The sequence below is a fragment of the Schistocerca piceifrons genome, chromosome 1, assembly GCF_021461385.2.
Source record: "Schistocerca piceifrons isolate TAMUIC-IGC-003096 chromosome 1, iqSchPice1.1, whole genome shotgun sequence".
Classification (NCBI taxonomy): Eukaryota; Metazoa; Arthropoda; class Insecta; order Orthoptera; family Acrididae; genus Schistocerca; species Schistocerca piceifrons.
Window position 1 is genome coordinate 863,627,481 of NC_060138.1, and position 15,377 is coordinate 863,642,857.

A 15,377-nucleotide genomic window follows, 5' to 3' on the forward strand; every position below is an offset into this window, starting at 1 on the left:
GAGTTGTGTGTGAAAAGAAAAAAAGAGAATGAGACATTAAAGATAAGGCATATCTTTAATTTTCTACATAATTTCCAAGTACATTGAGACATTCCTCACACCTCTTTATAAGCTTCAAAAAGCCTTCCAAGAAAAAATCAGGGCGTTGCATACAGATGAAGTGTTGAACGGCTTGTTTGACATCAGAACTGCTGCCAAGTACATTGAGACATTCCTCACACCTCTTTATAAGCTTCAAAAAGCCTTCCAAGAAAAAAATCAGGGTGTTGCATACAGATGAAGTGTTGAACGGCTTGTTTGACATCAGAACTGCTGCCAAAGCGCCTCCCGCTGAGAATCTTCTTCAAAGCAGGAAACAGATGGAAGTCACTTGGTGCGAGATCTGGACTGTAAGGCCGATGGTGTAGGCACTCCCAACCAAGAGTTGCAATCTGGTTTTGCATTGCCATAGCCGTGTGTGGTCTTGCATTGTCGTCAAACAGCAGAACGCCAGAGCTGAGAAGGCCAGGCCACTTTGTCCGAATCACCTCTTTCAATTTCAACAGAGTGGCACAGTACCGTGCAGCATTGATGGTTGCTGCCTCCAGAAAGCCAAGCAGCAAAACTCCTTTGGCATCCCAGAAAACTGCGAGTAGCACTTTACCTGCAGACGGAGTGCTTTAGAAATGTTGCATGTGTGTCGGCGTCAGTTGGCGGGGCACCCATCGTGCTGACACCTTCCTGTATCGAAAAATGTCATGGATGATCTTGTGAGCTTGCTCATGTCCAACTCAAAGTTCTGCCGCTACTCCATCGATGGTGATACGCCGGTTTGCTTTAATAATGTCGTCCAGCTTCCTGACATTTGAATTCTGCAGTGGCTGTGCACGTCTGTCCAACTGCACTTGCTGACATCCATCACTGAATTGCTGGCACCATTTGCCTCGACATCACACCTGACCCATACACCTCAACAAGGTGGTTATGAATTTCTGTGCCTGATACTCCACGTGCCCATTCATAGCGGATAACAGCTCTCACTTCTGACTCCAAAACACACCTTCTCTCCATAGCTCCGAGAAAAGACCGAGCAGCTGGCCTCTGCTTTGTGCAGGCACTGCGACAGCGCCATCTGCTTGATCGTGGTTGACCTCTACCCAATGGTGTATTGGTGTCTTGTATGTGTGCTTTCACCTGTCGTGTCATCTTTCGCCCATATCACACAACTCTGCCCACAGTGGACAGGGGAAACTTATTTTCCAACTACCCCTCGTACATCAGGAGGGGTGGGAGAGATTGTGTGTAGGATTTCCCTCAATTCTGAGCATGAGGACACTTACCAACAGCAGAGTTAACCACACAGTGGAAGACATGCTACTGCGTGCAACATGCTTGATTTCAATGACTGCTTCATAATTGCAGCAAGATTTCACAAACATGCTCTTAGTTCAATAGAACCAAGAGAATCTGCTTTTCTGAACTATTTAGATGGGGATTATCCTTGCAACTCATCCTCCATTCCTGTAATTCTCCTGGCCTCAATTCCCACTAACCCTGGAGTGCCAGTCTCGCCTTCCTCTGTTCCGTCACCCCTTCCCAATTCACTCCCCCAAGTCATCGTCTCATGTGCCCCACATACTGGTAATGCTGTCCAAGAGTGACATTCCTATACTACGAGTTATTGCGAATCCCTCGCACATTCCTACCTCATACACCAGCTGCTTCCCTCAGAGATGTCTGTCACCCTTCACCAAACCTTCCTTTTTCTCACTTCTGTGCCTGACACAATCTCTCATCTTATTCTACATGCAGAACTGTGATTGTGTACTCAGCTATGTACTCAGCCAGCACTATGCAGCTGTGGGCACACACATGCACTAGCTCAAAAACGGATTTCATCTGAAAGGCTCTAAAGTTCTCAATTTTGTATATTTACTTGCTTGTCAATGACTCAACGCCTCTGCTTTTGTTGAGATGTTACCTTTTCTCCTATATTATTTATGTTAATATTAATAAATGCTATTTAGTTAGCCAACTGTAGACAAATGTTCAAGAAATCACGAAGAACTGTTAATGTAAAACATTGCTAACCTGTAAATGTTGCAGGCTTTGTTCCAATCAACTGGTCCTCATGACTAGCATTATTTTTGTAACAGACTCACCGAAAATTTTCAGTCAAATTTTTTCTTTTAAGCTGCATAACATGCAAAATCCCAGCTCTTCCATGAGGTCTGTACATCTTGCACATAACAATAGCTCAAGGCAATCTATGTCAACTTTCAAGAGAGACTATAACATTACTGGAACAACAGATAAAAGGATACTCCTATAGCAGTCTGCAAATTCATCATTAAGCAGCCATTTCACAATATTTGCAATGTCATTTTTGAGAGGATGGCCAACACATGTATAGACATTGTCCTCGGTTACCTTCCCATATGCCATTGAGGTGCTTTGTAATATGTTGAGAACTTTTCGCATATCACCTCCTGAAAGTGTTAATAATGCCTTCTTCCCATCCTCTGTACAGTCAACCCTGTGAATTCAAAGCACACAAACAAATAATGATACTAGCACTAACAGGAGACATTCCATTTACATTTTATTAACTACAGAAACTTATACAAAGTAAAGGAGAAAATTTCTAAGCCTGGCAGTGAAAGGTAGTTTGTATTAATTCACTGCTCCACTGGTTCTTGCAGAATATTTTACACATTACAACTGAAAAAGACACACAACACTAAAATGTTGTAGAATATTACACCCATGTCTTGTGGTGTTCCCCCCCCCCCCCCCCCCCCCCCCTTCATTTATAATGAAAGATTGTTTCTTTAGGTAAAAAGTGCACTTATTTTGTAATTTAGTATCCTGTTAGATCAATAGACTTTGTCCAATGTTTTCCAAGTAAGTACATCCTGTAACTCAACTGCAAGGTCTGCGAAATACTCATCTATGGCTTCCATAAACTCTTAATTGAATCCAATAATTTTTGCAGCACTCATTTCTTTAGATTTGGGGACATGTTTAAGTCAGAGCCAATCAAACAGGGTGAATGTGCACAGCCCATGTGCTTTAAATTCCTCACTTTCTGCAAATTTGAAACACAGACTGGTGTTACATAATTCCAAACAGAGAAATGGGACTTCTTGGTACCAGAAGTAGGGATCAATGGATGAACATCAGACAAACCTCCACGTGTGAATTTGTTATGCGTCCAGATGGATGTTAAAGAGTCTTGTTACCAGCACATGCATAAGTTAACTGAAAAATGTAATTCTGCCTGCTTTGCACTTAGAATTTTCTCTATGTTGACTAACTGATAAGGCTGCTAGTATACTATCGTATCTATTATATGGCACAATCTTCTGGTCAACTAAGTAGTGTTCTATAGATCTATATAGTAATTGTTGATAACCAAACAAATTACAGAAGCCTGTCCATAGATCCCACTAAGAAGGAGAATCTTCAGGGATATGGAATGAGTCACGCTACATACTAGCAAAAGATAAGCAACTCACAGAAACTTAATATGTGAATTGTATTAACAACAAACTAATGTACGGTAAGACAGGAAAAGATCAGACACAGGGATAACTTCACAGGTCACTGAACGCAAGCTTTTACTTCGTGCATGCATTTTGCTGTTTACATCTTATGTACTGTTAAGCAGATTCAAACATACATTGTTGCCCTTGGAAGTTGAGACTGCAGTCTGTAACAGTTTTCAGTGCTATGAACAATTACTGTTAGTTATCTTTACATGAATACTTTCGTCACAGTGCTAGAAGAGGAAAAAGAGGTAAGCATAATTTCCTTATTTAAATGTTGAGAAGGAAATGTGAATGTAATATGGCTGCGTATCTCACTTGCACTAATGCCTGGTGTACTGTTTACAGATATCTACACACAGAGAGAATTTTGGACAATGCCACAGCATTATAACAGGAGGCTTGTTGCACTTCTGAGGTACAATTATGGCCCTTCAAAATCCTGAAAAGGCAGTTGCCACTATAGGATCAACAAAACTGTCATACAGAAAGGCATTCAGCAAATTTAACATACTGCTTGAACTTCAGAGATACAAACATGATTAGAAGGAAACAGCAAAATAAGCAGGAGTCAGATTTCTGGGTCCATATCAAGGCAGCAAATCTGTATTTATTTTTCTTGAGATTCCAGATGATGTTATGGTACACAAACACCAAATTGCCTGAGTGTTGCTACTCCTAGAGAAGAAAATGAGAAGTTTTTATTCACTGAGAACATACTGAAAACTTATGATTTATAGTTTGAGTAGATTGTCATTACTAATCAAATATTTTCTAAATATGTTTGCCAAAGTTTTTAATGTGGTACATGTTTCCTGAAGACATGTAAAATATTTTATAACCGCAAGTAAAGTATTTTCTACACATGTAAACGGAATTTCTGAATATGTGTATTTTTTAAAAAGACAATTAAGTGTCCAAAATTAGACCATCATATGGAGTAACACTGGACAGTTTTATTTGTTAGGATCTGGTTACATAAATAATATTTTTGGTTCACATTCTTTGATCATAGTATTCTTCAATGTCACCCCACAATTTAAATTCAATCAAGGTGTCAGATATTCTGCCAGATATCAATGTCATTCTTGCATGAGATTTTGACAATGTGACTCATTATCTTCATCAGGTGCTACCTGAGACTGCTCATCAGTGGAATGGGCCACCACTCCATTGTCAACGCCAAGGGTTCCATTTGCAGTCTGCTCCCAGCATACTTAGGCATTCCCTCTTTGCCCTGAACGCCTGTCTATGGTTTGACATTCTGTTTTCAGTCTGTTGCGTTTCCAGATATTCTCTCTGCAGTACGCTCCCACTAGAAACATTCTTAGGCTTTCCTTCCATGATTCGATGCACCAGGCCAAGCACTGGTGTTTTGTCTTCCTTCCCACGCACCCGTTTGCGTGCTGGTATCCCATTTTCAGTCTAGTGTGGTTCCAGGTGTTCCCTTTGTGGTTTGCTCCCACTGTAACTGCCCTGCGACATTCCAGCTTCAAACTGGTGCACCTGGTGTTCTATCTGGAGTATGTTTCTCTAGTCCACACCCATAGTTGCTCTTTGTATGGAGCTCTATTGCTGCCCCCGTTGTGGGTTCTCAGATTGATGATTCATTAGGTTATTTGTCACCTGTATCTCCATAGACCCATTTATAACACTGTCCCACTATCTGGCGTCGGTGTCAGAATCCTCATTTCATTGAAGTTCATGCATATCTTTTCCCATTTAATATTCACTGGGTTGATATTGCAGTTTCTTCTGAACGAATCAATGTTATCACCAACTCTTGTGATGGAATGCACATACAGGGATGGCAGAGTTAAAACTTCTGAGACACCTAAATGACATTAGAAAATGCATTTAACCATCAACCATTTTATTTAACCAATATATTATCTACCAGTTTCTGCCACAGACCATCACCACTGTATGTCTGTCAACATCAAAATTGTGCAGAGCAAAAATTGAAAAAATCTGAAAAAGTACAAAGTACACGAAAATACACTGTATTTTCTAAAGTACTTAATGGCTGTTGGTTCTCACCTGATGGAAACATTATCTGGGTGACAGCCTACCATAAAATTTGTGAACTGACACAGCAGATCAGTCTAAATGCCTATTCTAGGCTAAGAATATTCTTGGAGAGAGCACAAAGTTGCCCCAAAATATAACACCATACAAGAGAAAAGCAAAGTAAAGAAGCTCCCAGTGTCAGACAGAGCGGAGATTATTCTTATGGTGCAGACAGCAGAATTCAGTTTCCCCACAAGATCTTGAATGTGATACTTAAAAAAAAGAAATAAAAATTTCAATTTACCATCAGTCAAAATAGTGACTTTACAGACTGACAGAATACATTGGAACAGAAAAATCATTTTTACAGGACTCCCACCTAAAAACTGTATGCATTGCCTTTTGTTTTCGCAATCATCTGTTCTCTGCATCAACTTGCTGACATTACCAACTACCCTATTAGCTGCACAACATATATTATGTTCCATGGTTTTCACAATAATACTGAGTTGTCGGCAAAGAGAATTTTTTGTGTGAGATCATTAATACATATCAAGAAAAAGTAATGGATCAACAACAAAACCTTGTGGCATCCCCACTTTACATGAATCCCAGACATATTAACACCTCTTCCTGGTTTGTTGACAATGGAGGACCACCTTTTGCTACATACTTTCCAGCTACGAGGTGAACGACTGTTGAGCTGCTTCCCTGCTCCCATAATTTTATAATTCATGCCAAAGTATTGCATGTTACACATAATCAAATGCTTTTTTATATCAAAGAAATTAGCTACTGTCCTCAACCTGTACTTCAGCCCTGCTAGTGTGAGGCACTAAATTGCATTTTCTGTGGCTCTCTCTTGCTGGAACCAAACTGCAAGCATGACAACAATTTATGTCTACTGAGATGTGCTACTACTCTTATAACTGACAATAGCAATTTTCTTTAATTTATAATTCATCTGAAAAACATAACCAAAAATGAAAATGCAGTTGTATTACAAATTCATTACTGTAAAAAGTTAAATAAAGTGCTTAAAACACCTTTAAAAAAAGTATGGAGAGTAACAAGATGAATACTTACTTCTCTTGTTCAATGACAAAATTAAGGCGTGACATGACCTGACTTGAATCCAGAGGACCAAACCTGAATCTTGTACATCGAGACTGGAGGGCTGGGATTATTTTGCCGAGATAGTTACATATAATGCAGAACCTCACATTTTCTGTAAATTTTTCTATGACTGTAACAATTAAAATTCTATGTTTAGTGACAAAGGGATGACAGCAAAACTATAACTAACATGAAATACTGATTACAATTTGTGCTGAAGAATGATGAAGGTGCTTGTCAAATAATTTTTCCAAAAGTTAATTTAATCTTAAATTTGAGGTATCAAACAGCAGTTATAAAGTTTAAGCTGTATAAAACAGAAGCCAAAGCAACAGCTCACTTCGTCTCAGAGCATTTTGTGCATCATTTGTCATTGCATCAGCTTCGTCAAGGATAATAAGCTTGTGCCCAGCACTGAAAATGGTTCTCGTACTAGCAAAACTGAGGATCTGCCCACGAACAATCCCAATTCCTCTGTCGTCTGATGCATTTAACTCCAAAACCTGGCCAACAAAGAAAGAAACAGAAATGAATCAACACAATGATTTAATTTTCAAATATGTAACAGAGTACTTCTCAAATCAAATTTTCATATACGGTAAATGTTTTCTACAAATACACCATACATAAACTTAGTTCACAAATATAAAAAGTTGCAACTAGGGCAACTGAACCACCCTTCACTGTCTCCCAGTAGGAAGGTTGATAGTGCATGTACTCAATTAGGCTCAGTTTGGTGTAGTGTGCAACTGATAATTTACCACCCAGAAGGATCGCATAGGCTTGCTAAAATGCAATCTAATAAATTCTGGGTCTAGGTAAATCAAATCAAATGAAACGAAATGTGACATTTAAAAAGGCACATCTTTCCTGCATAGGCAGTATGTAATAGTAATTACCTCTTCCATAAGGTAATGTTGACTTGTCATTATCAAGCAACATCACCAAAAATAATCCTACATGTGGCAGATTACTACTACACTTGGAGTTGCGTCAACAACTTTTTATATCATCAAAGCTTACAGTAATAATGTCTGCACTCGTTAGGTGATGTTGCTTGATAAATGAATAGTGGGGTCAAAATTGGCCAGTTGGAAGTGTAATTACAGCTAAATAGAGTCTATGCAGTAAACATGTTCCATTTAAAAAAGTTTACTCTAGCTGTGTAACCAAATCTGCAAAAAATATAACATTTAAAGTTTTGTAATTGGATAGATAAACATTTACTCACCAAGTGGCGACAGGACACACCTAAAATGAGGTTATAATTAGTCCAGCTTTTGGAGCCAGTGCCTCCTCCTTCAGGCAGAAGGTTTGAAGGGGAAGGAAGAGGGGTGAAGGAAAAGGTCTGAAGAGGTCTAGGAAAAGAGGTAGATCTCGGGAAAGTCATCGAGAACTGTAGGTCAGGTGAGACTTACTGTTACCGTCCAGTAAGTCTCCCCTGACCCAAGGTTATGGGTGACTTAACCCACCCTTTTTCGTAGATGTCTAGTCCTTTTCCTTCATCGCTCTTCCTTCCCCTTCAACACTTCTGCCTGAAGAAGGAGCCACTGGTTCCGAAAACTTGATTATTATAACTCTCTTTTATGTGTGTGTTTTGCTGCCACTTGGTGAGTAGATTTTTTTTTTTTATCCAATCACATTATTTTGTCAAAAATTGACTGTTTATGGTGTAACATTTAAAGACTGCAGGAAAAGACATTTTGACAACGCACTTCTCTCATAATGATGTGATGAATGGGATGTACAATGTGGCATTAGTGAATGTTTGTCAGTTTTGTGACAACAATGAGAGTGTCGTACTATTAGCATTCGCTGTATATACATTTATATTAGTCCACATAAATGTTGTTGCAGATTACAGTACATCTCTCCAGACAAAAGCATATATTACAAAAGTGTTACAATGGGAAATAGTGAATTATTGTGGATGAGAATTACTGTACCAAACTTTATACTCAAAAATTCTTTTATGCGATATCAACTTTATAGAAACATCCACAAACCACTGCATGGAAGAAGACAGTGAGAATTATATAAATATGAAACCTGTTTTGACAGATGGCATTTAATGTCTGCCAAACTGTTGGAGAACTTTATGAGTGCTCTGTGGTCTATATTCAATGTTCAAAGTACAATATTCCTATACAACCTACATTTTGGTAGTGTCACTGTAATCTTATGACTAACACATGGTGATTCTATTGTTTACTGTCATTTTCTTGTTTCCTAGTAAACATAAGTGGCCTAAGTTCATAAATGAAATACCCATCCAGTTTTGAAAACTCCTGTAAAAACTGACTTTTATAGGTAAAATCATCGGTTACTTGAGATTAAGTACTATGAGTTAGTTCTGACAGTTAATTTTTAGTAAAATCAACATACCATTGATGAAAACTGTTTAGACGGGTACAGTTGCCTGGCACAAGCAAGAATGGTACTAGTTTTGCCTGTTCCAGGAGGGCCATAAAAGAGCAAATGTGGGAGCTGGTCCTCTTTAATGAATCTGTTAACTAGACAACAAAGAAAGTAAGCATTATTCGGTATACTCCATTACCAAACTAAAATTTTTATCAGCTATATATGAAATATTCTGTAAATGCTAATTCAGTAACACAAAAATTTTTTTGTTTTGGTGAATATTTATTGGTCAAATTCTGACTGCATGTACCATTCAACACATCACAGAACTTGTCATAAATGATCAGGTCCATTTTTCTCAAACAGCAATGTAAGTACAATAGTTTGCTAATATTATGAGACTCTGCAGTATACTCTATAGTAGAAATGCAGAAGCTTCTGCTGGGGAGAGCGCGCGCGCACGCACACACACACAGGATGTTCCATTTATCTTGACCACCCTAAATAATTGTCCGTCCAGATGCAATTACAAAATGTTTCAAGCAAATGTTCTTTAGCCACCAGGGGGACATCAATAAGCATGATTGCCTTCATTGTAGCTTGTTTTGTAGAAAGATATGAACAGCGGTATGACTTTTTTAGATGGCACCCTGTATTTTTTTATTCGGTAATTCATTTCCTCTCCTAAAGACCTATTCAAAAATATATCACAGTGTACCATTCACTGAAACACAACGTTATTAACTGCATAACATAAAACTGACTTTGAGCCCGAGATCACAAACTCGTCCACATGCTGGAGCTGTCAGAAAACAAATGAAAACCAAGTAAAAACATAACACAAAATTGACTTTGACTCTCCTTTACCACTGCCCAGGAATAGAACATCCAGAGGTGCTCAAAGTGGTGACCGTGGACACCGATTCACTGGTGCACTTGTCGAATGAAAGAATTATTTATTGCTTCCAGTGTTGCCTGCTGAAGAGAATTACAAACAAGCACGATACTTTCCTGCATGTCCTCTGGAGTTGTTGGAATATCGCGATAGACCACGTCTTTAATGCATCCCCAAATAAAAAACTCCAGAGGATTTAAATCAGGAGACCTAGCAGGCCAAGTAACTGCTCCTTCTCAACCAATCCATCTGGCAGGATACCTGCAGTTCAGAACACTTGTCCACACAAGGCATTATGTGCTGGACATCCATCGTGTTGATACAACATAAGCATTCTGGTTCATAGCCACACCATCCAGAAGTACACGATTCTGGAAATCATTCCCATGCAACTCTTGATGTAGGTGTACATGGTAAGGATGGAACTGGTGATGTGTAACAATATGATGTACACTGGTTTTAGGATTGCCAATCTCATGTTCAAGCTGTCATGTGCTCACATGTTGATTCATAGCAACGGAAGCAAGTACAGTAACTTCAGCAGCTTCGTCTGTGCGAGTGCTATGACGATTGCGTTGTTGTGGGTTGAAACTTCCCATTTCCTGAAGCGTTGCAACAAGATGAGAAAACATCTGTCGGGACAGTGGGTTCTTGTCAGGATATCACTCTCTGTACAGTTCCGCTGCCTGTGAAGCATTTCGGCTACCTTCAACAACAACAACAAACATTATGTCGATGCAGTTTGTAGGAAGGACAGACTTTACTGTATGCCTTCTCTACACAACAGTATTTAAAAGGACTAAACTACTGTACTAAATGCACGCATACTTAAGAAAACAGTATGGCAATTACTGTTCTGCTAACTTATATTGCCCACAGATGATTAGCATTTCCACCTTCTCTTCGTTTGTGTACATTCTACTCACACAGCTCTTCAACTGATGATGGTTGATGGAATGAAGGGTGTGCATTCTACTTATGTTTACATTTGTCCTCTGTCAACGTCAGCATGTGGATGCGTTCCATTACTCCGAGTACCTGCACTAAGCGCTGGGAGCGTCAGTGTCAATGTTGTGTTATGTAATTAATAATGTTGTTTTTCACTGAATGGTACACTGTGATACATTTTTGAATAGGTCTTTAGGAGAGGAAATGAATTATGGAATAAAAAATACAGGGCGCCATTTAAAAAAGTCATACCCAACACTTGTGTTCCAATGGCCTCGAGGTTTCTCGATACTCCAAAGCACTCAATACAGTATTTACCTTGCTTGACCAATCACGTGAAATTTGACTCGTGGCGCTAGCGCAAGGGATACGCGAGAAACTATGTACTAGTGAGTATAACAATGTAATGCTCTGCTCAAAAATTGTCAATTTTGTGAAACACTGGAGGAAATTACATTAAATTCTGTCAACTTACGAACTTCTGTTGTTTCTGAACAGGTTAGTAATAAATGTTTCCAAACATATGGATACCAAATACACACATTTATGCTGCTTTTTAAGTAAAAGTAACATTCAATGGCGAAAATCTTCTCCATCAAAAACCATTACTTGATTCTGAACTCAAGTCAATATTTTGTTTATGAGAACCTGTAACGATATGCCACTTGGGTTCACGTACCATATTAGAATACCACAGAAAAACGTTATCAGCTTTGGAGAAGATGAAACGAGAAATAGAATTAATGCAGAATTAAAAGTTTAAAAAAAGAAATAAATCACATTAAACTGACTGCAATAGCTATCGCGAGAATAGATTACAGCGGAAAGACCTGTTTTCAAGATAGTATCAATAGAAGTAAATCCCCATCACAGTTTTGAGAATTGGACTGAGTCGTGATTGCAATCTTTTACTTAGTATGTATTAGACGTTGATGCCACATATGACCTGCACCCTGTAAGATACTGCCATCCACATTTTATTGTTGGTCAAGAACAACATTACGGAACATTGGAAGACGCACCATGAAACAAGCTTGGCTATGAGTGAGCAGAAATTACGCCTTGTTGCCATCCATGGAAATGTATACTGTGACTTCTGGCTTTTTATGCACATCAACCATATTTAAACAGCAGTTTGCTTCAATCCATTCTTTGGAATCGAATTCATGTTAAAATTGGACAAATACTCAACAACAACAACATATATTTCCACAGGATGTGCTAACAATCAAGATTGGGGCCTGTGGTGTAGATACGTGTTTTGTGCATCAATGTTGTCAAGGCTCCCCGTGAAGTATGACAGGAACAATTGGAGGTGTGTTAGCTGCTGGTTCTACACAGCCAATGAGAGAGAGGCGGGCAGACGATATATATGGAAGCATGAGACATTGTAACATTCTCACTTCAGTACAGAAACGAAACACTAGGGTTTCAGAGAGGGGGGAAAAAAGAAAAAGTAAATTAATTACAAAAATATCTGTGTTCTCAGGTTCCACCGGAATCACAACCACAGAAATTACAACATAATCGGAAGAAACAGCCAAATATTTGTGCCAATGAAGATATAAGTTTCACAGCTGTTCTGTTAGGATGATGACGGCGATGATGATGAAAAATTGTGATATCACAGACAAGCCATCTAAGTAAACAGAAAAAGGCACTGAAGATAAAAATTATTGTACACAGTTTCTTTTTGTTTGTTTTGTTTCTCCTTGTATTATCAAAATGTATACAATCAATAAACAGCATAGGTGCATGTTAAAAAATAAATTTTTCTCAAGGAGCCTATTAAAAAAGGGGAGGGGGGGTCGTGTTATAATCTGGGTCATTTTATAAATGGGTGATTATGGTAATTTAATCTATTGCCTGATGTGTAGTACATGAATGTACATAATAAAATAGAAAATCTATAACTAGAGTTTTGAATAAAATTTATGCACCATATGAAATTAAACACATTAATCCATAAATTCTGAAATCAATAAGAGAAAAAATACTTACTTGTTTTAACAATATCATCATGTGATATCAGATCATCAAGAGTTTTTGGTCGATATTTTTCAACCCTGTAACAAAAACAAATTGCAACATTCTATATGCAACAGGTAGACAATATATGGCAGAAAACACAAAGTAATGAGGCTATGCCTACAAATTACAAGTCACAACACAATATGCAACGAAGGGCACATGACTATTACATTCTCTTCTCCTTATTAATATATTACAGTACACTGCACCCACAAAACTATCCCAATGTCTCAAATGATCTCATTTCTCTAACTTTATATTCGTATTTGCTAAGGTCTATGAATGTGAGGCAGCAGTGTATTTTTAAGATCTTTGATGATAACTGCTTCTTGTAGTTTTAAGACAGGTTGCACTGGTAGTTTCCCAGACAACCTAAAAACAGCTCAAGTGGTTCTGATTGATAAGAAGGTGATAAATCTAGAATTTAAAACTACTGATTCATCTCAATCCCACCCCTATTTTTATGGCAATTTAGAATGTTATCTACAGTCCGCTAACGCCAATAGACCTACTTAGTCAACTGAGTCTAATGTCTAACAATCGGAATGGCATTATGGAAAGCCCTGCAGCTGCAGCATATTTAACAGATGAAATGATAACTGCCATTGAGAATGATTCTGTTTTCACCACAATATTACTTATCAATCAATGAAACCTGGGTGTAAGAGGAACTGGCTATCAATTGATAAAAATCATGTGTTAGTGACAAGAAACCATTTATGTCGCTAAAACAAACAGTGAGTCATTCAAATAATTATTAATATCAAATATGGAGGGGCTAAATGCTCCGTGTTAGGACCTGTTCTGTTCTTGATTTACATTAAAAAGATAAAATACTATTCTTGTAACTCTAAAAAACAATATATTGAATGCAGATTATATGTAGATTATGTGCAAAAACTAAGCCTATGACAATCTTAAGAGGTACTGCATAACAGTGTGACCATGACATAGTACAGTATTTCAGTGAAAGCCGTGTAAATGGAAGACCTATAAAGATTGCAATTACAGAACTCAATGCCAAGAAACAAGTACATTTGGTATGAAATAATCTACATTATATGATATTGCATAAAAGGAAAAATAAACCCAGGTAATTCCAGGTTGGAATATAAACAATATAAGGAAAAGGATAGATTGCTACTCACCATAAAGATGACCTGTTGAGTTGCAGACAGGCACAACAAAAAGAATGTCACAAATTATAGCTTTCGGCCAAAGCCTTCTTCAGCAAAGAATTCCTGTCAGAGCTGCCATTGGTGGCGGTCATGTGTGAGAAGTGTGATGCTTTTGTGAAACACCCACTGGGCACCTTCCAGGAATTCTTTACCTACAACTTAGACTCACCATCCTTCCCCAGGTCCCTTCCTCAGAACACCAACCTTTTAGTAAAAGAAAGAACAGCTATACACAATCTCAAGACAAATTCTGGTATAATCACCCTATCTGCAGACAAAGGTTCCACCACTTATTATGAATCACAGTGACTATCTGGTAGAAGGCCTCTGCCAGTTATCTGAATCCTCTACCTAACACTTATCCAGAGTGATCCCATACCAGCTCTGCCAGTTATAGCCAAATACAACCTCCAATCCCTGCTTAAAGCCTTAGGCCCTTCTCAGAACCTCTCCCCTGAATCCATTTCCCTTCTCACCCCTATGACACCCTGCACACCAATCACCCATAATCTAGCCTTCCACGCCAAAGACACCAATCACTTCCTTTATTGACTCTCATTCATCCCCAGCCCTTTACGTTCTGGTCCCTACTAGTCACTGTTGATGCCACCTCCCTATACACCACCATCCCTTATGCTCGTGGTCTTACCACTATTGAACATTACATTTTCCAACTTCTTTACACTCCAAACCCACTCCGCTAACCTTTTTATGGGCCATCTGGAGGAGACCTTCCTAGCCTCCCAAAATGCCAAATCCCTAGTCTGGTTCAGGTTAGTTGATATCTTCATGATCTGGACTCAGGGCCAAGATACCTTATCTTCGTTCCTTCACAATGTCAACACCTTCTCTCCTATCCACTTCACATGCCCCTCCTCGACCCAGCGTGCCACCTTCCTAAATATTGGCCATCAGTTGTCTGTTGGCTAGGTGTTGGCCTCTTCCTCTCTAATGGTTCCATCTGCACCTCTGTCCACATTAAACCCACCAACCATCAATAGTACCCGGTACCTGAATTCTGACAGCTGTCATCCCTTTCACACCAAAAAATCTCTCCCATACAGCATGACAACCTAGGGACAGCTTATCTGCAGGGACAAGAATGCTGTTGCTCAGTATGATGAGGGTCTCAGCAAGGTCTTCACAGACAGGCACTACACCCAGACCCAGATCACAAACATATCTCCTGTGCCATTTCCTCCCACAGAGTGTCTACGTGGACAAGAAAAAAAAAAATTCCCGGATTTCCCAGTTAAAAACACAATTTCTCCCAGATGAAATTACGTATAAAGCGGGTGAAAATACATCCGT

At 38.8% G+C, this 15,377-nt stretch overlaps 1 protein-coding gene across 1 annotated transcript in view; it reads right to left on the minus strand.

Annotated features, from left to right (window-relative positions):
- The window catches only part of LOC124716112 (replication factor C subunit 5), a 101,145-nt gene that overhangs the window by 21,973 nt on the left and 63,795 nt on the right, over positions 1-15,377 (minus strand). The window contains exons 2-6 of the mRNA XM_047243146.1: positions 12,859-12,923; positions 9,039-9,166; positions 6,994-7,156; positions 6,624-6,783; positions 2,304-2,515 (exon numbers count right to left, since the gene is read on the minus strand). Coding sequence (XP_047099102.1) covers positions 2,304-2,515; positions 6,624-6,783; positions 6,994-7,156; positions 9,039-9,166; positions 12,859-12,923 — 728 coding nt within the window. The remainder of the gene's footprint in view (positions 1-2,303; positions 2,516-6,623; positions 6,784-6,993; positions 7,157-9,038; positions 9,167-12,858; positions 12,924-15,377) is intronic.